The sequence below is a fragment of the Marmota flaviventris genome, chromosome 1, assembly GCF_047511675.1.
Source record: "Marmota flaviventris isolate mMarFla1 chromosome 1, mMarFla1.hap1, whole genome shotgun sequence".
NCBI classification, from domain to species: domain Eukaryota; kingdom Metazoa; phylum Chordata; class Mammalia; order Rodentia; family Sciuridae; genus Marmota; species Marmota flaviventris.
In genome coordinates, this window is record NC_092498.1 from 208,151,343 (window position 1) to 208,177,952 (window position 26,610).

The 26,610-nt window shown below is 40.4% G+C and overlaps 2 protein-coding genes across 2 annotated transcripts; both read right to left on the reverse strand.

Annotated features, from left to right (window-relative positions):
- Positions 1 to 8,503: 8,503 nt before the first annotated feature.
- LOC114090179 (olfactory receptor 7C2-like) lies at positions 8,504 to 9,466 on the reverse strand. The gene has a single exon (XM_027932243.2). The coding sequence runs from the start codon at positions 9,464 to 9,466 to the stop codon at positions 8,504 to 8,506; it is 963 nt and encodes a 320-aa protein (XP_027788044.2).
- Positions 9,467 to 20,243: 10,777 nt separating this feature from the next.
- On the reverse strand, positions 20,244 to 21,206 carry LOC114090180 (olfactory receptor 7C2-like). Its single transcript, XM_027932244.1, has one exon. The coding sequence runs from the start codon at positions 21,204 to 21,206 to the stop codon at positions 20,244 to 20,246; it is 963 nt and encodes a 320-aa protein (XP_027788045.1).
- Positions 21,207 to 26,610: the final 5,404 nt, after the last annotated feature.

Genomic DNA, 26,610 nt, shown 5'->3' on the forward strand with positions numbered 1-26,610 from the left:
CGAGGAGAGAGAGAAGGAACTCCAAATTCACTCCAGCCAGAAGCTAGGCTGGCTGAGGGAGAAGGACTGCAAATTGAAAGCCAGACTCAGCAACTTATAAAGGTCCTGTTTTAAAAGAAAAAATAGAAAATCGCCTGTGCATGTATTCAGTGGTTAAGTGCCTCTAGGTTCAAACACCAGTAACTCCCCTCCAAAAAAATAAATATTTCGAAATAGAGATTCCCCAGGATGCCCCAATGTCTTTTATTGAAACCTTGGGAACTCAAGAAATCATTTATTTTGTTTTATCATTGGGTCTCTTTTTTGACAAGTTTCAATTACCATTTTTATCCCCCAAACAATGAAAGGAACAAACCCTGCTTTTATGTCAGTGGTTCTCATATGGTGTCCCCAGGAGTAACACCTGGGCATCACCTGGAATCTTGCTGAAATCTGCATTCTCATGCACACCTCACCTGACCACCTGAACCTCCTGCTGTAGGTGTGAAGCTGCCCTCTGTGTCTTGAGAAGCCCTGTCAGGATTTGGAGGCTCACTCCTGCTTGGGAACCAGGGCTCTGTTCTTCAGAGCTTGCCTGCATCCCCACCCAATCCTCGTTCCCCAGGTGCTCTGCTGCGTTCTGCCTCATGCTCGTGGGAATGATCATCTCCTAGGCAGATTGCTCTGTAATGTAAAAGCTCTCTCAGTAACTATGCTGCTTCTCTGTGATTTCCTCATGTCATATCCTGTGGACGTGTGTGGTCCTTCTGCAAGAAATCTCAACAGCCTCTGTAATTATTATTCTTGTTTGTATTTCATTTTAATTACCACTTTTAACTATATAGATTAAAGAATCATAGAATTTTAAGTACAGAAATCCTAGGTTTTCTAAATGTAGCATGAATCTTAAGCACATTTTATTTTCATTACATCAAATATTCCATGAAGAGGAAATGGCTCTTCATATCTTGCCCATTCTGGACACTAGATTTATTAGTTTTCTCCATGAGGAAGGCAATTAAGATGAATTTTAAGTTTATATTTTCCTGTCTTATGATAATCTGCAAATAACTTCTGACAGTTTTTTTAAAGTTGAGTTATTTTTTTCTGTTGCATTCATATAATTGATTGACTAAAACTGACTATCAGGCTGCCAGATTCTTGTTTAAAAAAATTGTCTATTTTCATCATATCAAGTAGAGAAAGTTACCTAGAGTGGCTTCTATTGGAATTTTATTTCTAGTTCCGATTTATTCTTGTAGATGAACTAAAAAATGAGAAAGATCCTGGAATTCAAAAAACAGATTCCAGAACCAATTCTATAGCTTCCACAACTAGAAAAAGTTATACATGGAATGAAAGGGACAAACAGAACAAGAGGAGGAAGGACTATGCACTGAGGTGCAGGAAATAAAATTCCACGCATGAGTGATTAAAGTCAAAGTGACTCTACCTAATATTATGTAATTCTCCAATGCACTAATAAAATTGTCAAAAAGCCAATCGAAATGCCTAGAATTAGGAATGAGGAAAATGAACACAGAGGTAAGGATGTATTCAACCTTACTAGATAGTATTTGTTACAACTCTAATTAAAAATATGTAGCTGTCCCAGAGTAGATCTTATTTCTGGGAATTGTGTAAAGTTGATGGAGGAAAGCAAATCAGTAACCAAGGAATGAGTCCAATAAATTACAAGACTTACCACCAAAAATGTTCTGGCAGGATCTGAGGCGGGAGCAGAAGCAGAATTCTCCTTAAGAAGAAAATGAAGTGTCTCATCACTAATTATTGGTCAATGGCCTGGAAGTTCAAATCAATGTAGTAGATCAAGAAAAACACCCCAGAGACCCGAGTATGGAAAAGGCAAGGTGTCTACTGGGGAATGATGTTGGCCAAATTCTATTGTTATATCATGTGCATATACGAATATGTACCAACAAATCCCACCTATGTTCAACCATAACGCAGCAGTGAGAAATAGAGAAAAGGTAAGAAGTCCTTTTTGTTCAGGATGGACTGGCTGCAGATGACAGACTGAGAGCTGTAAACCTATTGTAACTGGGTGTGATTTTACCAAGGCTGTTCCCCCAAAGGCAATGTGTAAAAAGTAGAGGCCGGGCTGGGGATGTGGCTCAAGTGGTAACGCAGGGTGCTGAGTTTGATCCTCAGCACCACATAAAAATAAAATAAAGATGTTGTGTCCACCGAAAACTAAAAATAAATGTTAAAACAAATATTCTCTCTCTCTCTCTCTCTCTCTCTTAAAAAAAAGCAGAGGCCACTCAGGTGGCTCAGGGCAGATAGCACATTGAGATGTTTGGCAAATATTGCTTTTCCCTAGTTACAAGTTTCCATTTTCATCTCTAAAAGAGAAGTCTCAGTATTTTCTGTAACTTTTCCTACTCATCTGACTTATTAAAAAAATAAAATAGCATAAGCAGAAAAAATTTGCATTTCCAAATGCAGGTGAATTTATTACAAAATAGATCTCCAACATTCCAAATATTAATAACATTTAAAACTCTTAGAATGGGGACTAGAATCTTACAAACACACAACAAATAAGGGATTTAATATGTATAGTTATTTGAGGACCTGCCTGTGTTCTGTACTTGTGGTATATTTTATATACCTTGATTCATTACATCATCATGGCTGTTTTTATATAATGTAAATGAGTGTGTTTTAATAATGTAATGATAATAAAGTACGGGTGTAGTCTCTCACTACCTGATAGGGAGTATTATCATTTCCTCTCACCTGATTTATTTTAACTTCTCCCCAACATGATTCCTATGTAGTAAACACTATTATGATCCTTATTTTATAAATATGGAAACGGAGTAAAAAACCTTTCAATAACTTGATGTCAGAAGATGTTTGCCTGGAATTCTGTTAACTACACAAGATCAAACAGAGGTACCTTGAGTAAATGAAGGAGTAGTTTTATAAATTTAAAAAAGAAGCTTCTCTGATACAGGAGAAGAAAGTCCCCTGTAGTCGCTTCAGAAAGATGGTGGAGATGGCTGTGAAGGAAACGCTTGAGAGAAGGTCAGTTCCATCAGGAAGTGAGAGATGCTCAGATCTGGGTTCCAGAAAAGAGAGTAAGATGGGAAGAAATGGAGAGGAAGAGAAGATGAGAGAGACACAGGAGCTGATTGCACAGATGGCTCTAAGTGAGGGTCCCTCCTCACTGCAGTGTCCCCACTTGGGCCACCAAGGCTTGTCCTGAGAGGCTGTGCTGCCTCCTACCTGCTCCCACATCAGCAGCCCCAGGGGTGGTGAGCTCCTCTTTCTTTCTTCCAACCCTGGGTGATAAGGGTCAATTCAGCTCTGATGAAGGGCAGGAGGTAGCCTCAGGCATGGGTGCTCTTCAAGGTCCAGGTGAAGTCATTCATTCCTGGCAGAGCTGAGCGGTGGGTGAGAGGGTCACGGGGCATATTTACCATTTCCAGGCCTGGGAGGTCGAATTCTCATGAATGCTCATTAAATTAATTGTTGCATTGTTGTCTATTCTCAGAGCAATTGAGGTTGCATGAGTGAGGATCCAACACTAGAAAGGTAATTGTGCATGATGCTAGTTTTGCATCCCTGGGACCATCTTGTTTGCCAGCTATGTCTGTCCTTCCCCTGGGGCTGAGGCACATAATGTCATCTTGTCCCTGGACTTGATTTCTACTGATGATTGTCCTTCCCCATGAGTATTTCCTCAAATGTGAGATGGAGCTCTTTGGTCTCTCCCAGGCATGAGCAGGCAGTATCCAAGTCCATGTGAGTCCTGCACCTCAAGTGGGAGCTGTGCACAGGACACATCCAACTCCACACACAGCTCTTACAGTGACCTTGCCCTTCCAATGACCTTGTTAAAGCTTCTATATTCACCATTGCATTAGTGCAGATGAAGTTCCAGGCATCTGGTTAGGAAAGTGCATTGAGAGGTGGGTCACTTGTACAGGAAGGAGTCTGTAGGCATCCACAGCTCTATGTTTCCAAACAAGCTGGCTGCATGACCCTCAGTACTCAAGGGCAGAGAATATGGACCATCTTTAACAATTCACAAGGCACTGATCTTTACACCATAAATCAAGCATATTTTAAAAAATTCTAGAAAATGATAACAGTAGGACAGAGAGCATTCTTTTTGGGTGACTCTGTTTAGTGTGAAGCAGTATCCAACAGGTGAGAACTTCTCATCAGAAGGGAAGACCTACCACGGGACTCTGGATGGCCATGTGTTCCAGGGTTGCCACACACCTGGTCCATGCTGTGCTCCTGGATCCACTTCCCATCCTCCTCCTCTCAGGATGAAGCCATCCCTTGCTCACACTTGGTACAAAGACACCAGTCTCTCAAACTCATCCTATAGGAAACAGCCTGTTGAAACCTAATATTGGATTCAAGAAAAGAAAATCCTGGGAAAGCTCACAAAGTGCAATGTGCAGTGACCCCTGTTTGGGAGCAATGTGGCCGAGTGTTTTCATTGTTCATGTTTCAAGAATGCTTGCTCTAGGGAGAACTCAAATGTGCTTATTGTAGCAATGTCCTGAGTGTTGTGACACATAGTTCCACGTCCCCCTTCTGATGTCATAGATCATAGGGCCAAGTCTGTGGTTCCAACTTAGCAGCTGTGAAAGGACTTATGGTCATTGTTGTATTCGAATGTTCACATGATTTGGGCAAAAGAATTAGGTTGTGAATCCAAGTGGGAAGTAGGACCTTCTCAGGTAGATTCTTAGGTGCCTGGGGAGGGTGACTTTTATTGTTAGTGATCCTGAGTATTTGAGTGGAGGAATCACTGGACAGCCTTTTATTTTGTGAATACCTTTCAAGCTTGACATCATCAAGGTGGTTTAGAAAGATACCTCAGCCTTCACCATCCCACCTAAAGCTAGGACAGACTGTTATCTACAAGGAGGACCAAGAGCCTATTAAAAAATATCAGCCACGTTGTGGATTAAAAAAGGACAATGTTTACTTAGGATCATGTAGATGCCAGCATATAGCTAGGAACAAGGAAGATAAGCAAAGGCTATTGGTTTCACCCATGTAGCAGGAGCCATGGGGATTGCTAGCAGCCTCCCCACGGAGGACACCAGCTCAGCCTGCCCTTGACATCACCAATGACTATTTCCCCTGGGGAACTGAGAGAGGGAGATGTGGCTCCAGGGTTCTCGTCCCCTCAGGAAGTGACTGCTGTGGAGTCTCTTTGGAAAAGATGCCGTTTCCTCCCACTTCCTGCCAGAGCCCTGACTCCCAGGGTGTTGTTGCTGCCCATTAGGAGTTCACCGTCCAGATCCTGCCCTGTGGCTGAACTAGGCCTGAGCACACTTCAGGTACTGGACTCTTGTTATGGTGAGGTAGTTTTCACTCTCTTATCCAGAGCTGGGACCTCAGTGCATTTGACCATATGCTGGACAGTGGGTTGGTGCTGCCAAGGGCAATTCCTGAGGGGTCCTAAAGCTTCTTTATGTATGTGGAGTCTTGGGTCCTCCAGTCTTGGCCCATTGGCCACTTCACAACATCCACATTTGTCACATGTTACCGATATGTCCGGGGAGGTGGCTTCACCCTGCACCAATTCAAGAAATAAGAAAATAAAAACAAGCGGAATCCTACAGAATGTGTTTAGAACACATTAGGCATTATTAAACATGACAATGAAGACATATCAACTGTTTAAAGTAAATTAGAATTAACATATATATTATGGTATATGATTCAATATGTTAAGCCAAAAATACAGAAAGAAGAATTTCAAGGAGGTTTTGACACACTGTGCTTGAGTTTCAAGCCATCACCTTGTCACCTGAATATGTGCCACCATGCTGGCTGTACCTCAGTAAAGCAGGAATGAAGAAAAACATGAAACCATGAAAAGGTGCTCATCTTCACTAACCATCCAAGCAGTGCTGTGTTTTGGGGTATGTGGTGTCCCCCAGAGTTCAGGTGTGGGACAAGGCAAGAATGTTCAGAGGGGAAGTGATTAGATCATGGAGTCGTAGCCTAGTTGGTGGATTAAGCCACTTAAAATGAATCATCTTGGTGATAACTGTCAGCAGGTAGGGTGTGGCTGGAGGAGCTCCGTCACCAGGGGTTCCTCAGGTTTGTTCTTTGTTCCTGGAGAGTGCAGCTCTCTCTGCTCCCTGGTTGCCCTGCTCTGAGCTCCTCCCTCCTGCTCGCCCTTCCACAACGGTGTTAAGCCTCCTTCTGAGCTATGGAGTCAGCTGAGCCGGCTGTGAAACCGAGAGCCAAAATAAACTTTTCTTGCTCTAAGTTGTACTTGACAGGTCTTTTGAGTGAGGAAAATCTGACTAAAACAGGAAGTGAAATTAGAATATAGTTGTGCCCTGCATAAGCACGTTTTGGTCCCTCACCAACCACACATAAGACAGGGTCTCATACGTTTGCGTTATCTGCTGATGTCATACCCATCTTAGCTTGTGTATGTGGTTTTGATAAAAGGGCAAGACTGGCCCAACCCAGTATTTCTCTGGCTTTCTGTCTCTCCATGTGATCTCTCTCTTTTGGGAGGGCTCCTGGCACAGCTCCAAACACCCGGATGGGATGAAGCCAGAGGCCCCCTCATCAGAGCTGGAGTCATGCTAATTGGACTTGATAGAGCCCCAAACTGTGAGATAAACAGACTTCTTTATAATGTACCTAGTCTCTGGCACTTTGTTGTAGCAATGCAAATGGACTACTATATCAAATAAAAGAGACATTGGGAAACCTAGTGATGTGATGTGTATAAAACATGAAAATAGTGCTGGCACCTACTGAGTGTTGTTATTAATATCAGCATTAGTAACTCTGAATTTCTTCTCCAGCTCAAAAAACTTTTATTCAATTGATAACTTTGTGTTTTCTGTTCCCAATTCTATTTTACATTTACCCATCTGCTCAGCTAATTTTCATTCACTTGACAAAGAGTCACCGAGCAAAAACTCCCTTCTAACAACACGGTGAGGCATGGTTGCTGCAGAGGTGGGAAAGTTCTCAATGTAAGGAATCTGTACAGAGGAAGAATAGAAAATTCAACATAGTGTGATGGGAAGCACAGTAGGAATGATTTAAAGGGGAAAACTTTGAGTTAATTTTATTCACATCCTCTTTGAAGTCGTTCTGTAAATGAGTTCTCAAGACAGCATTTGCACAATACTGGAGGCACACATCCCATCACGTCTGAGGACATATGTCAATCCAAAAGACCAGAAAGCAAGACTGCAAGTTCTTGCTCATATGAGGAAGAGGATGAATTTCATGTTACAGAAGTCGAGAGTACAGCAGTGGTCCCTGAATTCAGGCGGGGTGAGGAGGAGGTTGGGTAGAGGTGAAGTCCAGTTTCGGGAGAGAAATGATTTCTAAAGTTCTATGTGGGGGCCCACTCTGAATGATTTGTGCCTTCCATCCTGGAGCAGAGAGGCTTTGACCGGTCACTACATCTCGTAGTGACCTGGACATTGCCCTGGTCTCAGAGGTTGAGGACGCGTCTTCAGACATAGGTGTGTCACCCCATGGATTGAGCTATGCTCACCTGTTCCTTTGTGATAATACCCCTTTGACCTGTTTGGGATAGAATGTTCCATGGACACTCCCTTGGTGTGTCCCCTTCTCTTGCTCTGCCTTTGGGTGTGGCCTTCCTAGGTGTCAGTCAGCCTGCTGACAGCAGACATCACGAAGCTAGACTCAACCCCCTGAAATCTGACCCCTTGCCTCATTTGAATGACTTCTCCTCAATAAAAGGATTCAGCACCTGCTCTCTCTCTCTCTCTCTCTCAGGACCCTTAAGGTCAGAGGAGCCATCACAGGACTCCAGAGAAAAAGGCATCTCTGTTTCTTGTGTGGTTATTTCGTGCAACCCAGCTCCCCTGGAGTGACCCTGAGTGTTTTGGTCGTGAGGAACGTGACAGTTCTACAGCACAGTGGAGGACAATAGTTCACAGCAGCTGGTTACATAATTTTGGAAAACTAGAAGAGAGGAGCATGAAGTGTCCCAGTGAAAAGAGATGATAAAGGGGCTGGGGCTGGGGCTCAGTGGTGGAGCACTTGCCTAGCACGTGTGAGGCACTGGGTGCATATCTCAGCACTGTATGTAAATAAATGAATAAGATAAAAGTCCATCAACAGATTAAAAAAAATATTAAAAAAGAAGTGGTGGTAAATGTTTCAGGAGATGGAATGCCAATGACCTGGATTTTATCACTACATGTAGCACACGTGCATTGCGATGTCTCACTGTGAGCCATCAACAAATGCCAGTGTTTCATATCAATAAAAATACAAATGCAGATACCTCAGTGTAGGTAATTATAAATTAAAAATCCCATTTTTAGTCATACAAAATTACAATGACTGATTACATAGTGCATGGGTGATCCAATATATTGCCTTACGAGTGGGAATGAGCCCTAAGAAAGATGCAAAGAATGAGTTGCCCTGAAATACACAAAAATGAGGTAGTCACAGTGTTGCATGGAGGGGTCGGGGCTCTAGGTCTCCAATATGGTGCGCACACTGTGACTCAGGAGAGACGTGTATTGACAGTTTCACTGTGAGGCACCATCTTGATGAAGACTCTCCCCAGGGCCACCTTGATGTCCCTGTTCCTCAGACTGTAGATGAAAGGGTTCAGCATGGGGGTGACCATGGTGTACATCACTGAGGCCATCAGACTCATCGTATTCGACAATGTGGTTATAGAACTGAGGTAGACCCCAAGGCCAGTGCCATAGAACAAGGAGACCACCAGGAGGTGAGACCCACAGGTGGAGAAGGCTTTGTACTTGCCTCTGTCTGATGAGATCCTCAGGATGGAGGAGAAAATCTGAGAATAGGAGAAGAGGATGCCAGTGAGAGGGAAGACACCCAGGATGATGGCCACAGTGTACACCACTATGTTTTTCATGAGTGTGTCAGAGCAGGCGAGCTTGAGGACTGCAGGAAGATCACAGAAGAAGTGAGAGATTTCTATGTTGGTGCAAAACGAGAGCCTCAAGATGGTCAAGGTCTCTGGCAGGGAGCCCAGGACACTGACCAACCAGGACCCCAGAGCCATGAGCAGACAGAGACGTGAGTTCATGATGGCCACATAGTGCAGGGGGTGACAGATGGCCACAAAGCGGTCATAGGCCATCACTGTCAGGAGAAAGTTGTCCTGGGATCCAAACACAAAGAAGAAGCATATCTGTGAGACGCAGCCTGCAAAGGTGATCCCTTTGCTGTGAGTGTGGATGTTCCTGAGAGCCTTGGGGATGGTGGTGGAGGTGAAGCCAATGTCGGCCAGGGACAGGTTGGAGAGGAAGAAGTACATGGGCGTGTGCAGGTGAGAGTCTGAGATGACAGCCAAGATGATGAGCAGGTTTCCCGTGACTGTGACCAGGTACATGGACAGGAAAAGGCCAAAGAGGAGGGACTGCAGGTCAGGGTCATCTGTGAATCCCAGGAGGATGAAGTCTCCAGCTCCTGTTTGGTTTTCTCTTTCCATGGTGCTGGTGTGTTTTCCCAGAAGGAAGGAGAGAAGGAACTCCAAATTCACTCCAGCCAGAGGTTAGGGAGGCTGAGGCAGGAGGACTGCAAGTTGAAAGCCAGCCTCCGTATTTTAGTGAGATCCTGTCTCAAAAAATAAAAAAGGGCCTGGGCATGTGGATCAGTGGTGAAGCACCCCTGGATTCAAACTCTGGTACCCTCAACACCCCCTGCCTCCAAAAAAAATAATTTCAAATAGAGATTTCCCAAAGATGCCCCAATGTCTTTTATTGAAACTTTGCAAACTCAATAAATCATTTATTTTGTCTTAACACTGGGTCTCTTTGACGACATGTTTCAGTTACCATTTTTACCCCCCAAAGAAACAAATCAAGACCTAATTGTATGTCAGTGGTTCTCAAATGGTGTCCTCAGGAATAGCCACCTGGGCATTACCTGGATTCTTGCAAGAAATGTATATTTTCCTGCATATCTGACTACCTTGACCTCACACTTTAGGTGTGAAGCCCTCTCTGTGTTTAGCAGCCCAGTCAGGATTTGGATGCACACACCTGTTTGGGAACCAGGGCTCTAGATCTTGCCTGCATTCCCCAGCAGTTTTCGTCCCTAGGTTTTCTCCTGTGTTCTGCCTCATGCACATGGGAATGAACATCTTCTAGTTCCAGGCAGGTTGCCTGTCACGGGAAGGCGCTCTGTGTTACTGAGCTTGTATTCTGTGATTTCTACAGGTCATATCCTGTGGATGTGTGTGGTCCTTTTGCTAGAAATATCAACGTCTTCTGATATTATTATTCTTGTTTCTATTTCATTTTAGTTACCATTTTAACTGTATAGATTCAAGAATCACTGGGTTTCTAATTATAGAAATCCTAGTGTTTCTAAATATAGAAATGAGTCTTATGCACATTAAAAAAATCACATTGAAATATTCCTTGAAAGGGAAAATAGCTCTTCAAATCTTATTCATTCTGGACGTTTGCTTTCCAAGTATTCTTTATAAGGGAAGCAGTTAAGGTTAATTCTACGTTTATATTTTCTTCTCCTACGATAATCTGCAAGTGATGTCTATCAGTTTTTAAAAAAATTTAAATCCGCCCTTAAAAAATTCAGGTATTTCCTCTGCCACATGCATATACATGATTGACTTAAACTCACCATTCATCAGGCTGCCAGATTTATATTGTAAATTATTGTCCATCTTCATGGTGTGCTTAAAAGTCGAGTAGAGAAAGTCACCTAGCATTATTTCCTTCAGAATTCTATTTCTTGTTCCAATTTATGCTTGTAGATGAATGTTAGAATCAGCACTATTGGAAGTAAAATACTATTGGAATTTTATCAGAGATTCTCTTAACGTTTTAAACTAATTTAGAAAAAAAATGACATCATTACAACATTCAGATTCTCATATAAGTAGCAGGAATTTGCCCCCATGCATTTCAGTTTCTTTTTAGGAAAATATTTCTGGTTTTAAAAGAAAATGTAGATCATGTTCACTTCTTGTTTATAATATTGAGTGTATTTAAGCCTTAATGCTGTTAGGAATGATGATTCTCAATATCATATCCACTTTTGTGATTATATTTAGGAAGTGTTTGGTTTTTTTTTTTTTGTGTGTGTGTGTGTTGATGATATGTCATGTAATTTTTCTGGGCTTTCTTTTAATTTCATGATTTTTTTTTGTAAAAATCTACTTTGACTAAATAATATCACTTTATAACACCTATCCTTGTTATTTGATTTATTTTATTGCTTTGAAATTCCAGATCCTTGTTAAGGTTTTATGTAAGATATGGAATTCTTTGTTTTGTCACATAATATGATACTTGAATCATATTAAATTGTATGATATTAAAATTATGTAATTTTAATTCCATGAATATGCATTGCTTATCCCTGCATACTTTGGAGGAGCGTTTTAAAATTTTCTGTAAGAGTGTAATGACTTATTAACCATTTGAAAAATACAATGTTGAATGCAGTCTCCATGATCCCAAGTAAATTTTAAGACTTCAATGTGAAGCAAGAGACAAAAGCAGCTACATAATGAAAATACAATGTAAAAATAAAGTAAACATCTACATGGGCATGAGTAATCTGTAAAAGTAGAGGAACATTCTGACCAAAAAATTTTTTGCACAAGTGAAAAAAAACTTCACTAGTTAGGACTTTATATTGAAAACATCTGAAGAAAAAATGCACAAGGTAGAAAATTGCAAAGATAATCTATTTAATTAGTTAAATAATGTATTTCAATACTAAAGTCTCATTTATAATTTAAGATTCACATATTGCTTAGAAAAAGATCAAAAGAGTTAAAGAATCATTAAAGGAAATGTAAAAAGGATATTAAATGAGCAGATTTTCATTCTTATTGTTAATTTATAAAAGTGTAATAAAAATAAGATTCTGTTTTTATGGAATTAATTGAGAAGGCCTTTTTCAAAAATAGTAACCATGCCAAATTCTGTGATGGGGAAAGGAAGTAATATTTCAGGTGCTGATATGAGAGCTTACTTGGTCTGCCTTTCTGGGCCACAGAAATTAAATCAGCAAATAGCCCTTTTATAAATTCTACAAGAGTCACCAGCATATGTCCAGGGATCTCCTGGAGTATTGACATCATTGTTTCTTTTTTGGATTTGCTTCTTAATATATCATATAAAGACTTCAAATGAATACATAAGTCATCTATTTTTAAGAAATAGAAAGTTTTAAACTTAAAATTATTGGAAATAAAAATAACACTAGGCAAAACTAAAGCAGCAAGGAGCATAAAATGAAGGTAAAAGCAGAGCCAGAGGACTAAAAAGGAGAAAGATCCTAGAATAAAAAACCCCACAAATTCCAGAACTAATTCTATAGCATCCACAACTAGAAAAACGTCAGACATCAAATGAAATGGATAAAAGGAGACAAGAGGAGGAAGGAGCAGGGTTTGAATCAGAGCAAATAAATTTCCATCATGTGTGATTATGTAAAATGACCCCATTTTATTATGTAAAACTACAATGCACTACTAAAACTCTTAAAGAAGACAAAGATGAATTGAAATGTCTAGAATTAGGAATGAGGAAAATGAACACAGAGGTAAGGAAATGCTCAAACTTACAAGATAATATTTCTTAAAACTCTAAATTGCAAATAGTAATTCAGAGTAATCAAGTGGGGGCTAGGGAAGAACAGATGTACTTGGGGTTAGACAGAGGGGAGTGGGGGGAGAGGGTATGGGGGTCGTAAGGAGAGTAGAATGAATTGGACATTACTACCCTATGTGCATATATGATTACACCAGCTGTGTGATTCTACATCATGTGCAATCAGAAAAGTGAGAAGTTGTACTCCGTTTATGTATGATGTATCAGAATGCATCCTACTGTCATGTATGACTAATTAGAACAAATAAAAAAATAAATAAAATAAAATACTCTGTCCCAGAGTAGAACTTATTTCTAGGAATTGTCCAAAGTTGATGGAGGATAACAAATCAACAACCATGGAAAGAACCAATAAATTATAAGACTTACCTGGCAGGACCTTTAGGTGGGTGCAGAAGCAGAATTCTTCTTTAAATAAAAAAGAAAACTAAGTCTGTCATCACTAATCATTTGTCAGCAGCCTGGAAGTGCAAACCAATGCAATAGAAGGAGAAAAAGGCACCAGAGACCTGAATATGGAAAAGGCAAGGTGTCTACTGGGGAATGATCTTGGCCAAATTTTTTTCCGTTGTTATATCGTGTGCATGTACGAATATGAACCAACAAATCCCACCTATGTACAACCATAATGCACCTGTAAAAAACAGAGGAGAGGCAAGATATCATTGTTTATGGAAGATGGAGTGGCTCCAGATGACAGATTGGTAGCTGTGAACTTATTGTAACTGGATGTTATTTTACTAAGGCCATTCAGACAAAGACAATGTGTAAAAAGCAGAGGCCACTGTAGGTGGCAAAGAGCAGATAGCACTTTGAGATCTTTGGCAGATATTGCTTCTCTCTAGTTATGAATTTCCATTTTCAGTTCTAACAGAGAAGCCTCAGTATTCTCTGTAACTTTTGCACTCATCTAACTTATTCAAAAAAATAAAACAGTCAGCAAGAGCGGCAAAAATTTGCATTTCTACACACAGTAGAAATGAGTGCTCTTGAGTGCTCTTCAAGGTCCAACATTCCAAATATTAATGAAATTTACAACACCTAGAATGGGGACCAAAACCTTACAAACACACAACAAATGCGAGATTAATATGTATAATTACTTGAGGACCTGCCTGTGTTCAGCACTTGTGTTATATTTTATACACCTTGATTAATTTAATCATCATTGCTGTTTTTATATGATGTAAACAAATGTGTTATAATAATGCAATGATAATAATAAACAGGTGTATGCCCGACTGTTGGAGTATTATTGTTTTTCATACCTGATTTACTTTAACTTCACCCCAACGTGGTTCCTGTGAAGTGAACACTGTTTTAATCATTACTTTATAAATATGGAAACTGAGACAAAAAAATAAATAACTTGATGTCAGAAGATGTATAGTTGGACTTGTGTTAGCTACACAATATACCCAAGGAGCTATTGAGTGAAAGAAGGAGTAGTTTTATACATAAAAGAAAAAGAAGCTTCTCGGATGGAGGAGAACACAGACCCCTTTAGTGGTGCCAGAACAGTAGTGAAACTGGCTATTGGGGAAAAGCTTGAGAGATGGTCATTCATCAGCCACGTGAGAGACCCTCAGAACTGGGTTCAAGAAAAGAGAGTGAGATGAGAAGAAGTGGAGAGGGAGAGAAGTCGAGAGAGACACAGGAGCTGACTGCACAGACGGCTCTAAGTGAGGGGCCCCTCCTCACTGCAGTGTCCCCACTTGGGCCACCAAGGCTTGTCCTGCGAGCACTGTGCTGCCTTCTACCTGCTCCCACATTAGCAGCCCCAGGGGTGGTGAGCTCCTGCTCTTCCTTTCCTGGGTGATAAGGGTCAGCTCAGCTCTGCTGAAGGGGGAAGTGGCGAAGGCATGAGTGCTCTTCAAGGTCCAAGTGAAGTCACTCATTCCTGGCAGAGCAGAGCTGTGGGTGAGAGGATCATGGGGCATATGAGTATTTCCAGGGCCTGGGAGGTTGAATTCTCATTAAATTAATTGTTGCGTTATTATTCTGTTCTCTGAGCAATTGAGTTTCCGTAAATTATGATGCAAGACTAGAAAGGTAATTGTGCACGCAGCCAGTTTTGCATCCCTGGGACCATCTTGATTGCCAGCCAAGTCTATCCTTCCCCTGGGGCTGTTGGCTCATGATGTGTTTTTATTTTCCCTCTGGACTTTAATCTACTGATTATTGTCCTTCCCTGTGAGTATTTCCTCAAATGTGAGATGGATGTGCATGTGATAAAAATTTGCATCCATTCTGTAGGCTCTCTATTTACCTCACTGATTGTTTCTTTTGCTGAGAAGATGCTTTTTAGTTTGGATTTATCCCATTTATTGATACTTGATTATAATTCTTGCACTATAGGAGTCTTATTAAGGAAGTTGGGGCCTAATCTGATGGAGATTTGAGCCTACTTTTTCTTCTATTAAGTGCAGAGTCTGTGGTTTAATTCTTAGGTCCTTGATCCACGTTGAGTTGAGTTTTGTGCATGGTGAGAGATAGGGGTTTAATTTCATATGGATTTCCAGTTTTCCTAGCACCATTTGTTGAAATGGCTATCTTTTCTCTAATATAAGTTTTTGGTGCCTTTGTCTAATATAAGATAATTGTAATTATGGGGATTTGTCTCTGAATCCTCTATTCTGTACCATTGGTCTACAAGTCTATTTTGGTGCCAATCCCAGGCTCTGTAGTACAGTTTAAGTCTGGTATAATGATGCCACCTGCTTCACTCTTCTTGCTAAGGATTGCTTTAGCTGGGTCTCTTATTTTCCTGATGAATTTCATACTGCTTTTTTTAATTTCTATGAGGAATGTCATTGGGAGTTTGATTGGAATTGCATTAAATCTGTATAGTGCTTTTGGTAGTATGGTCATTTTGACAATATTAATTCTGCCTATCCAAGAACAAGGGAGCTCTTTCCATATTCTAAGGTCTTCTTTAATTCCTTTATTTAGCATTCTGTAGTTTTCATTGTAGAGGTCTTTTACTTCTTTCATTAAGTTGTTCCCAAGTTTTTTTTGAGGCTATTGTAAATGGGGTAGTGTTTTTTTCATTTCCCTTTCAGAGGATTTGTCATTGATGTACAGAAATGTCTTTGATTTATGGGCATTGATTTTATATCATGCTACTTTGCTGAATTCACTTATGAGTTCTAGAAGTTTTCTGGTAGAATTTTTTGGGTCTTCTAGGTATAGAACCATATCATTGGTAAATAGTGCTAACTTGAGCTCTTCTTTTCCTATTCGTATCCCTTTAATTTCTTTCATCTGTCTAATTGCTCTGGTTAGTGTTTCAAGAATATGGTTAAATAGAAGTGGTGAAAGAGGGCATCCCTGTCTTGTTCCCATTTTTAGAGGGAATGCTTTCAATTTTTCTCCACTTGGAATGATGTTGAGATAGAGCACTAATCTCCAGGGTATATAAAGAACTCAAAAATTTTAACACCAAAAGCCAAATAACCCAAGGAACTGGATAGTCACTTCTCAGAAGATGACATAACAATCAATCAACAAATATATGAAAAAAATATTCAACATCTCTAGCCATTAGATAAATGAAAATCAAAACTAGTCTAAGATTTCATCTCACTCCAGTCAGAATGGCAGCTATTAAGAGTACGAACAACAATAAGTGTTGGTGAGAATGTGGGGAGAAAGGCACACTCATACATTGCTGGTGGGACTGAAAATTGGTGCAGCCAATTTGGAAAGAAGTTTGGAGATTCCTTGGAAAACTGGGACTGGAACCACCGTTTGACCCAGTTATCTCACTTCTTGGTTTATACCTAAAGGACTTAAAAACAGCATACTACAGGGATGAAGCCACATAAATATTTATAGCAGCATAATTCACAATATCTAAACTGTAGAACCAACCTAAATGCCTTTCAGTAGATGAATGGATAAAGAAAATGTGGTATATATACATAATGGAATATTACTCAGCAATAGAAGTGAATAAAATCATGACATTTGCAGGTACATGGATGGAATTGGAGAATATAATGCTAAGTGAATTTAGCCAATCCCCCAAAACCAAATGCCAAATGTTTTCTCTGATATAAGTATGCTAATTCATAATGTGGATGGGGGGCACATGGGACAAATAGATGAACTCTATATAGGGCAAAGGGGAGGGAGGGGAAAGGAGGGGGCATAGCAGTAGAATAGGCAGTGGAATGAGATGGACATCATTACTCTAAGTACATCAATGAAGACACGAATGGTGTGACTCTATGTTGTGTACAACCAGACATGAAAAATTGTGCTCCATATGTGTAATATGAATTGAAATGCATTCTGCTGTCATATAAAACAAATTAGAATAAATTAAAAAATGTGAGATGGAGTTCCTTGGTCTCTCCCAGGCATGACCAGGCAGATCCAAGCCCATGTGAGTCCTGCACCTTAAGTGGGAGCCATACCCAGGATCACATCCAACCCCATACATAGTTCTTTCAGTGACCTTACTCTTCCAAGGACCTTGAAAAGCTTCCATGTTCAGCATTGCATGTTCAATGCAGATGAAGTTCCAGGCATCTGTTTAGGGAAGTGCATTGAGAGGTGTGTCACTTGTACAGGAAGGAGTCTGTAGGCATCCACAGCTCTATGTTTCCAAACAAGCTGGCTGCATGACCCTCAGTACTCCAGGGCACAGAGTATGGACCATCTTTAACAATTCACAAGGCACTGATCTTTACACCACAAATCAAGCATTTAAAAAAAATTCCAGAAAGTGATAACAGTAGGACAGAGAGCATTCTTTTTGGATGACTCTGTTTAGTGTGAAGCAGTATTCAACAGGTGAGAGCTTCTCATCAGAAGGGAAGGCCTACCACGGGACTCCTGATGCCCATGTGTTCCAGGGTTGCCACACACTTGGTCCATGCTGTGCTCCTGGATCTACTTCCCATATTCCTCCTCTTAGGATGAAGCCATCCCTTGCTCACACTTGGTACAGAGTCACTAGTCTCTACAAAAGCATCCAATAGGAAATAGCCTGTTGAAATCTAATGTTGAATTCAGAGAAAGGAAATCATGGGAGAGCTCACGGAGTGCAATGTGCAGAGGTCCCTGTTGGCAACAATGTGGCCAAGTGTTTTCATTGTCCATGTATCAGGAATGCTTACTCTAGGGAGATCTCATATGTGCTTATTGAAGCAATGTCCTGAGTGTTGTGACACATAGTCCCCCTTCTCCCTTCTGATCTCATAGATCACAGGGCCAAGTCTGTGGTTCTACCTTAAGAACTGTGCAAGGACTTATGGCCCATCACTCTCAGGTATGCACCTGGTTTGGGTAAAAGAATTTAGGATGTGAATCAGACTGGGAGGCAGGACCTTCTCAGGTAGAAGACTCTTCCCAAGTGACTGTGGAGTGTGTGTTGTATTGTTAGTGATCCTGGGTTTTGGAATGGAGGAATCACTGGACAGTCTTATTTTGTGAATGTCTTTCAGGCATGACATCATCAAGATGGTGTAGCAGGAGACCCCAGCCTTCACCAGCTCACCTAAGCCAGACAGAGTCTGTTACCTATAAAACAGTCAACCCCAAGGCAGACCCAAGGTCTCATTAAAAAATGTGAGCTACATGGTGTATAAAAACAGGACAATATTTACTTAGAAAGGATCATGGAGATGCCAGGAGATGGTTAGGAACAAAAGCAGAGGCTATTGGTTTCACCCATGTAGTAGGAGCCATGGGGATTGCTAGCAGCCTTGCCACAGAGGACACCAGCCCCTTCTGCTTTATAAGAATTATTAAAATTATAAATTTTGAGTAGTACCTGGCCACCTCACATTTTCTTTTTTTAATCAAATATATTTAGAATAATTTTAGATTTAGTGGGCTATACCTTTTCAAGGTGAAATTTTCATTGTGAATTCTATTTTTCTCTTATAATAGAATAGCCTTGTTCATCCCCAAGTAAGTTTTATGTTTGAAATATGTTTATATGGTGAAGGTGGGAGAATATGCCTTCACAAAGTGTACCACTTGCGTAGGGATTATTTTGAGAGGAAGGCAATTAAAACAACAGGTGCAAGAAATGCTCTATGGTGTCCCCTTTTTATCCTGGAACGTTGTCTATCTTATTATGAAATCAGGTATAAATCTGTATTCATCTAGACATTGTGAATTTGGCTTCTATCCACATAAATATATTAATTAAGTACCATATGAAAATACAAATCTAATAAATTTAAGAGATATATAAGTGGTATCAAAATCAGTGCCAAGGAAGAGATTTTGAAATAAATGGTGCTTGGATTATTATTTATTTGGTCAAGAGTATTATTTATTTGATCAAAATAAAGTAAGTTTCTCTCTAAGTGCCAAAATAATAATAAAAGGAAGTTGTAGAAAGATCTTAAATTGTAGTGGTCTTTAAAGGAGAATATAGATGAATCATCTGAGTATATACCTAGGTGGAATGAAAAATGAACAGAACTAAAAACATAACTGATGAATTCCAGCATGTTAAACAAGTGTTATTCAAGAAATAAGAAAATAAAAAACAAACGGAAGTCTAGGGAATGTATTTAGACCACAATAAACATTATAAAATATGACAATGTGGATATATTAACTGCTTAGTGTCAATTAGAATTAAATATATTTTATGCTATATGATCCAAGGAAGTGAGCCAAACACACAGAAAGAATAAATGCAAGGAGATCATGACACAATCACCTTGTCACCTGAATATGTGCCGCCGTGCTGGCTACACTTCTGGGAAGCAGGAATGAAGAAAAACATAAAACCATGAAAATATGCTTGTCTTCACTGACAATCCAAGGCAGTGCTGTGGTTGGATATGTGGCGTCCCCCAGAGCTCAGTTGTGGGACAAGGCAAAAGTGTTCAGAGGTGGAGAGAGTTCACAGGTGATCCAATATGTCGCATTATGAACAGTACCTTGGTGGGAATGAGCCCACAGGAAGATGTAAGGAAAATAAAAAGGAGACCCAGAGACAAGATGCAGAGGGAGAATAGCAGATGGCAGAATGCTCCTTGTCTAATCTGCCAGCTTTATTTATATCAATAGGTTACATTAGGTCACTGGCATCAGTAGTACATTATCATTCATTGTGTCATTAGGCAGCTTATAGGTTTAGTAACATTATGCAGCTTGTTCCACAGTTACTTACTATAGTTGCAATGTGCAATGTTAGGAGTTTTGTGTAGCTCTCGAGAAAGTCTATTGCTTAAAGTTACTGTTATGTGGACAGGTTCAGGTGCAGTGGAGCTGGGTGAAACATTGTGGTTGTCTAAGGAGAGTTTCTTTATTCCCAGGAGCTGTGTGAGTGAGATCAAAGCTGAGGCTGATAAGACTCTAGCACAGAGCCTCCTCATGCAGGGCATTGCTACAGCAGCTAGGCATCCTGTGTCTCTGCACAGAAGTTTTCCTAGCAGCCAGGCATTCTGTGTCTTTGCACAGAAATTTCCCATCCACCAAGCCTGTCATAGTTCCATGAAGCTATCAGAGACCCCAATCCCAAACACAGAACCCTTACAGGAAAATGCAAAGAATGAGTTGCCCTAAAATACACAAAGCAGAGGTAGCCACAGTTGGATGGACGAGGTGAGGTTCTCTGGTCTTCACTATGGTGCACCCTGTGACTCAGGAGAGACATGCATCCACCCTTTCACTGAGAGGCACCATTTTGCTGAGGACTCTCCCCAGGGCCACTTTGATGTCCCTGTTCCTCAGACTGTAAATGAAAGGGTTCAGCATGGGGGTGACCATGGTGTACATCACTGAGGCCATCAGACTTATCCTAGAAGGCAGTGTGGCTAGAGAACTGAGGTTGACTGCAAGGCCAGTGCCGTAGAACAAGGAGACCACCAGGAGGTGAGACCCACAGGTGGAGAAGGCTTTGTACTTGCCTCTGTCTGATGAGATCCTCAGGATGGAGGAGAAAATCTGAGAGTAGGAGAAGAGGATGCCAGTGAGAGGGAAGACACCCAGGATAATGGCCACAGAGTACACCACTATGTTACTGATGAGCTTTTCAGAGCAGGTGAGCTTCAGAACTTCAGTAAGATCACAGAAGAAGTGGGGGATTTCTATGTTTGTGCAAAAGGACAGCCTCAAGATGGTCAAGGTCTCTGGAAGGGCACCCAGGATACTGACCAACCAGGACCCTAGAGCCATGAGCAGACAGACCTGTGGGTTCATAATAGCCACGTAGTGCAGGGGGTGACAGATGGCCACAAAGCGGTCATAGGCCATCACTGTCAGGAGCAAATTGTCCTGGCATCCAAACAAAATAAAAAAATAAATCTGTGAGATGCAGCCTGCAAAGGTGATCCCCTTGCTGTGAGTGTGGATGTTCCTGAGAGCCTTGGGGATGGTGGTGGAGGTGAAGCCAATGTCGGCCAGGGACAGGTTGGAGAGGAGGAAGTACATGGGAGTGTGCAGGTGGGAGTCTGAAATAACAGCCAGAATGATGAGCAGGTTCCCCAGCACAGTGACCAGGTACATGGCCAGAAGCAGGCCAAAGAGGAGGGAATGCAGGTCAGGGTCATCTGTGAATCCCAGGAGGATGAAGTTGCTAGTTTCCGTTTGGTTTCCTCTTTCCATGGGATTTCTGGGTTTCCTGAGAAGGAGGGAGAGAAGGAACTCAAAATTCACTCTAAATAGGGATTCCCCAGAATGACCCCAGCATCTTTTATTGAAACATCAGGAACTCAAGAAATCACATATTTTGTCTTATCTTTGGGTCTCTTTGCTGACAAGTTGAAGTTACTACGTTAACCCAAGGAAAACTGGCTCTAGTCCAGTGATTCTCTAAAGGTGTTCCCAGGTCAGCCACCTGGGTGTCACCTGGAAACTTGGTGTAAATGTGCATCTTCAGGTCCACAGTACCAGCTGAGCCTCAGATTCTGGGTTGGAGCATCCTCTGGGTTATTAGGCCCTCTGGGGATTCTGATGCACATGCCTGTTTGTAGGCTCCAGCTCCTGTGCCTGCTGCATCCCTCTAGCCAATCCTTCCTCAGTGTCCTCGTGGCTGCTCTGGGGTGTTCTTCCTACTGCACATGGGCATGCGAGCTTCCTAGCTGTAGGCAGGCACATCTGTGAGTGGAAGACTCTTTATTTTATGGGGACTTCAGTGCTCCTTCTGGTAAAAATATTGATATCCCCTGTGAGTGTTCATCATTGGCATTTCATTTTAAGAATTTTTATCTTTGTATTAGTGCATTACAATCATGCATAATATTGGGGTTCATTTTGGCATAATCATACCGGCAGGGAACATAATTTGCTGCACTTCAGTCCTCAGTCCTACCACTTTCATGACACAAATCCAACAAAGATGGATTTGCAAAATATAGCAATCCTAAGCCATGTGTGTTGCTGCACACCTGTAATCCCAGTGACTCAGGAGGCTGAGGCAGAAGGATCACATGTTCAAGGGTAGCCTCAGAAATAGAGTGAGACCCTAAGCAACTTAGCAAGCAGTTGTTTAAAAAAAAAGAATAAAGCTGGGAATGTATCTCAGTGGTAAAGTGCCCCTGAGTTAAATCCCCAGTACCAAAATAAAAAGTTAATTAACAAATAAATAAGCAAATATAGAAACCCCAGGGTTTCTAAACACAAAGGTGAGTCTTAGGCACATTTTTTATCTTCCAACACCATATTAAAATATTTTAGTACATGGAAATGGCTTTTTTTAACCTTCCCACTTTGGCCATTTATATTCCTTCTAAATTTTCTTTAGGACAAATATAGTTTGGATTTATTTTCATTTTATATTTTCTCTTGTTAGAATATCCCATAAATTACCTCTGTCAAAAAATTAAGTTGTTTCCTGTGTCTTATTCATATAAATAATTGATTAAAAATGGTCATTTGCAGGCTATCAGATCTAGATGTAAAATAACTATGTAAAGTAACTATCTTCATTATATACTTTAAAAGATGAATAGAAAATGTTATCCAATATTATTTCTTTCATAATTTTACTTCTGGTACGAGTTTATTTTCATAGATGGATTTTAGAATCAGTCCTATTGGAAGGAAAAAAAGGAGTTTGATTAGTGATCCCTTAAAATTTTAAATTAATTGGGAATAAGTTGACATCATTACAATGCTTGTATTTCTCCTTCCAGTGGCAAGAATTTCCCTCTAGAGTTTTTGGTCCCTGTTTGGGTAAACTTTCCAGAAGTTTTCTTTAAAAGAAAATGTAAATTATATTCATTTCTTGTAACAGTTGATGTACTTTAGATTTAATGTTGTTAATAATGATCATCTCTATGATTTATCTCTACCATTGCTGTTATATTCAGAAAGCTTTTGATTTTTAAATGTGATTAGGTTTTTCTTATTAATGGTCTGATTTTTCTAAGATAATTTTAATTTATAACATATTTATTTTGTTCCCATTGTAGTATTTTGAAATTCCAGATCCTTGTAAGATATGGAATTTTCCTATTTCTTCCTTTCTTTCTTGGAAATCACCCCAGGGTTTTGTCCTGTAATGTGATGCTCATTCTCAGATTAAATTGCTCACATTAAATATGTTTTTTTTATTCTTGTAAACTACATGGTTCACTCCTAGATAGAGGATTTTTAAAGGTATCAATAAACGTATAATGATTTTTGAAGTATTTCAGAAAATAATGTAGAGTCTAATATCGTGTTCTGAAATAAATTTCAAACATTCTATGTGGAACAGGAGTTTAAAGGAGCTAATTGCAAAATACACAATAAAAGCAGTACAAATTTATACATGGATTTAAATAATCTTTGAAAGTAGAAGCACTTTTTGAATGAATTTTTTGGTCTAAATAAAAGGAAAAAAAGTAATTAGAAGTATACCTTGAAAACATCTGAAGGAGAAAATGTGACTTGCAGAAAATCAAGAGTGCAAAAATAATCTATTCCGTTAGTCAAAGACAAGAGCTTTGATTGATTGATTGATTTGGCACTGAGGATTGAACGGGGTGCTTAACCACTGAGTCACACCCCAGCCCAAAGGGAGGCACCTGAGGGAATGAATGAACGAATGAGTACAATATTATAGATAAAAGAAAAAGAAGCATCTTTGGTAGAGGAGGGTCAAGGCACTTGTAGTGGTTCCAAAAAGTGCCCAACATGGCTGGGACCTCAGATGAGAACAGAGCCACCAGGAGGGTGAGAGATCCTCAGACGTGGGCTCCAGAAGAAAGAAGAAGGAAGAGAAGAAGCTGAGAGGGGGAGAAGTCAAGGGAGAGACAGGAGGTGGCCACACAGACTGCTCTAAGTGAGGTGCCTTCCTCACTGCAGTGTCCCCACTTGGGCCACCAAGGCTTGTCCTGTGAGCCCTGTGCTGCCTCCTACCTGCTCCCACATCAGCAGCCCCAGGGGTGGTGAGCTCCTGCTCCTCCTTCCCTGGGTGATGAGGGTCAGCTCAGCTCTGATGAAGGGCAGGAGGTGGCGTCAGGCGTGGTGCACTTCAAGGTCCAGGTGAAGCCACTCATTTCTGGCAGAGCTGAGCTGTGGGTGAGAGGATCACGGAGCATATTTGCTATTTCCAGGATCTCAGAGGGTGAATTCCCATGAGTGTTCATTAAATTATTTCTTTGCTTATTGGTCTATTCTCTGAGCAATTACATTCCCATGAGCAAGGAAACTAAAACAGAAAGGTAATTGTGCCTGCACCTAGTTTTGCAACCCTGGGACCATCTTGTTTTCCAGCTATGTCTATCCTTCCCCTGGGGCTGTGGCACATGATGTCATTTTGTCCCTGGACTTGATCTCTACTGATGATTGTCCTTCCCCATGAGTATTTCCTCAAATGTGAGATGGAGCTCCTTGGTCTCTCCCAGGCATGAGCAGACAGTATCCAAGCCCATGTGAGTCCTGCACCTCAAGTGGGAGCTGTGCACAGGACACATCCAACTCCACACACAACTCTTTCAAAGACCTTGCAAATCTTCTATGTTCACCATTGCAAGTTTAGTGCAGATGATGTTCCAGGCATCTGGTTAGGGAAGTGCATTGAGAGGTGGGTTGGCTGGACAGGAAGGAGTCTGTAGGCAGCAGCATGTGTTTCTAAACACACTGGCTGCATGGTCCTCAGTACTCCAGAGCAGAGAGTATGGACATGGATTCAAATATATCTTTAACAATTCACAAAGCACTGACCTTTACATCCCCATCAATTTTTCTTTCAGCATTGAAAATTTTTGTTAAAAATGCTCAATTGCAACCATTGAGCTATTTAAAATTTTTTTTGTTTTTTGTTTATTCCATGTGTGCATGTTTTTATATAATATATAATGCATGATATAAATAATATCCACACAATGCTGTGTCCTGGAATATGCACTTAAAATATAATGATTATTTCCTTTTATTTCTTTCCTTTTTTGGTACACAAGTTTATTTTCTTTTATATATATATATATATATATATATATATATATATATATACTATATCATCAGTGACTAGAAAATTCTGGAGAGACCATATAGATTTTAAGGAAAAACATGACACTCTTTTGAACTTATACAGTTTTATGTCATTGTCTGTATGATTACTTGATGTTATAACTAGTTAAAAAGAATCAGTATCCTTTGTTTATGTGAAAGGTAGTTGCTATTATAACTTCTTTTTTCAGTAAATCAATCAAACCAAAATTCAAATAATGTGGTCAGTAAAATATTATGTCCCAAATTGAAAGACTGTTTGGTCTATTGATCATCTATCTATTTATCTTAACAAGGATCTGATCATTTAGGACATAATTGAAGGAATGGAACCTGACCTATATAACCTAGAGCTTTATTCTCTGGGACAATATAACTCTTTAAATAGCAAAATTTAAGAATAAATAGTCAATATTATTATATTGATACTAGAATTTTACATGCCTTCATGCTAATTATTTGTGACACACTATCCTTACATCTTTACATAGGGTGTAAGGATAAATGTGGCTACTGATTTTATTATTTAAATACCAATTGAATATGTGACTCCATTTATGCATTTAGAAATCTTTTTCTATAAGTGGTACAGAATTTCTACCAGATATAAATAATACTGGAGTTCAAATCCATTGGTAAATATGTGTTTTTTATTGTTTGTTATGTTTTTTTAATACTTAATTTTTATTTATTGTTTTTAGCTACACATGACAGTAGGGCGTATTTTGACATACTATACATAGATTTTTAAAACAAGTCTAGAAAATGATAACACATCCTCCATGCCTGGCACACTGAGGACAGACAGCATTCCTTTAAGGTGACTATGTTTGGCATGAAGGAGCAGGCAACTGGCTGGGACCCTCTCACCAGAAGGAAGGACTTACCACAGCAATTGAAAAGAAAATCAGTGGAGAACTTTGCAGAGTACCATGTGCAGAGAGCCCTGCTTGGGAACAATGTGGCCAAGTGTTTCCACTGACCATGTGTCAGGAATGCTTGCTCTAGGGAGAACTCATATGTGCTTATTTTAGTAATGTCTGGAGTACTCTGATACATAATCCCCCTTCTCCCTTCTGACACTGTAGATTATAGGGTCAAGTCTGTGGCTTCACCTTAGCAGCTGTGGAAGTACTATGGTCCATCTGTTATGGGCTGATAAAAGATAAGTTGGGCTGATCTCATTCTGCTCAGACAGTTCACCCTGTGCAGAATGGGCCCCCCTTTCCTCCTGAGCCCACTCGCATAGAAGCGGACACCCTCACCCGTTTGCATCCTGACCACAATGTCTTTAAACTATGGAGCTGACGCCAGCTTGCTTCCTGAGTGGGTACAGGAGGTACCAATTCTGAGAATGTAACTTGGTACTTCCCACTTTATGAAATGTGTCTTATGATTGTACTTGTCTCTCCTGCCCCTCTCCTTTGTGGTTTTTCTGTTTTTAAGTGGCCCTCTCACCCGTGTTCAGTGTCTTGGGCTGCAGAACTGTCTGCTCTCTGCAACCTTGTCCTTGTCCAGAATAAATCCTTTGTCTTTGATTCAAAAGGACCTGAAATTTTATTTGGAATTTTGG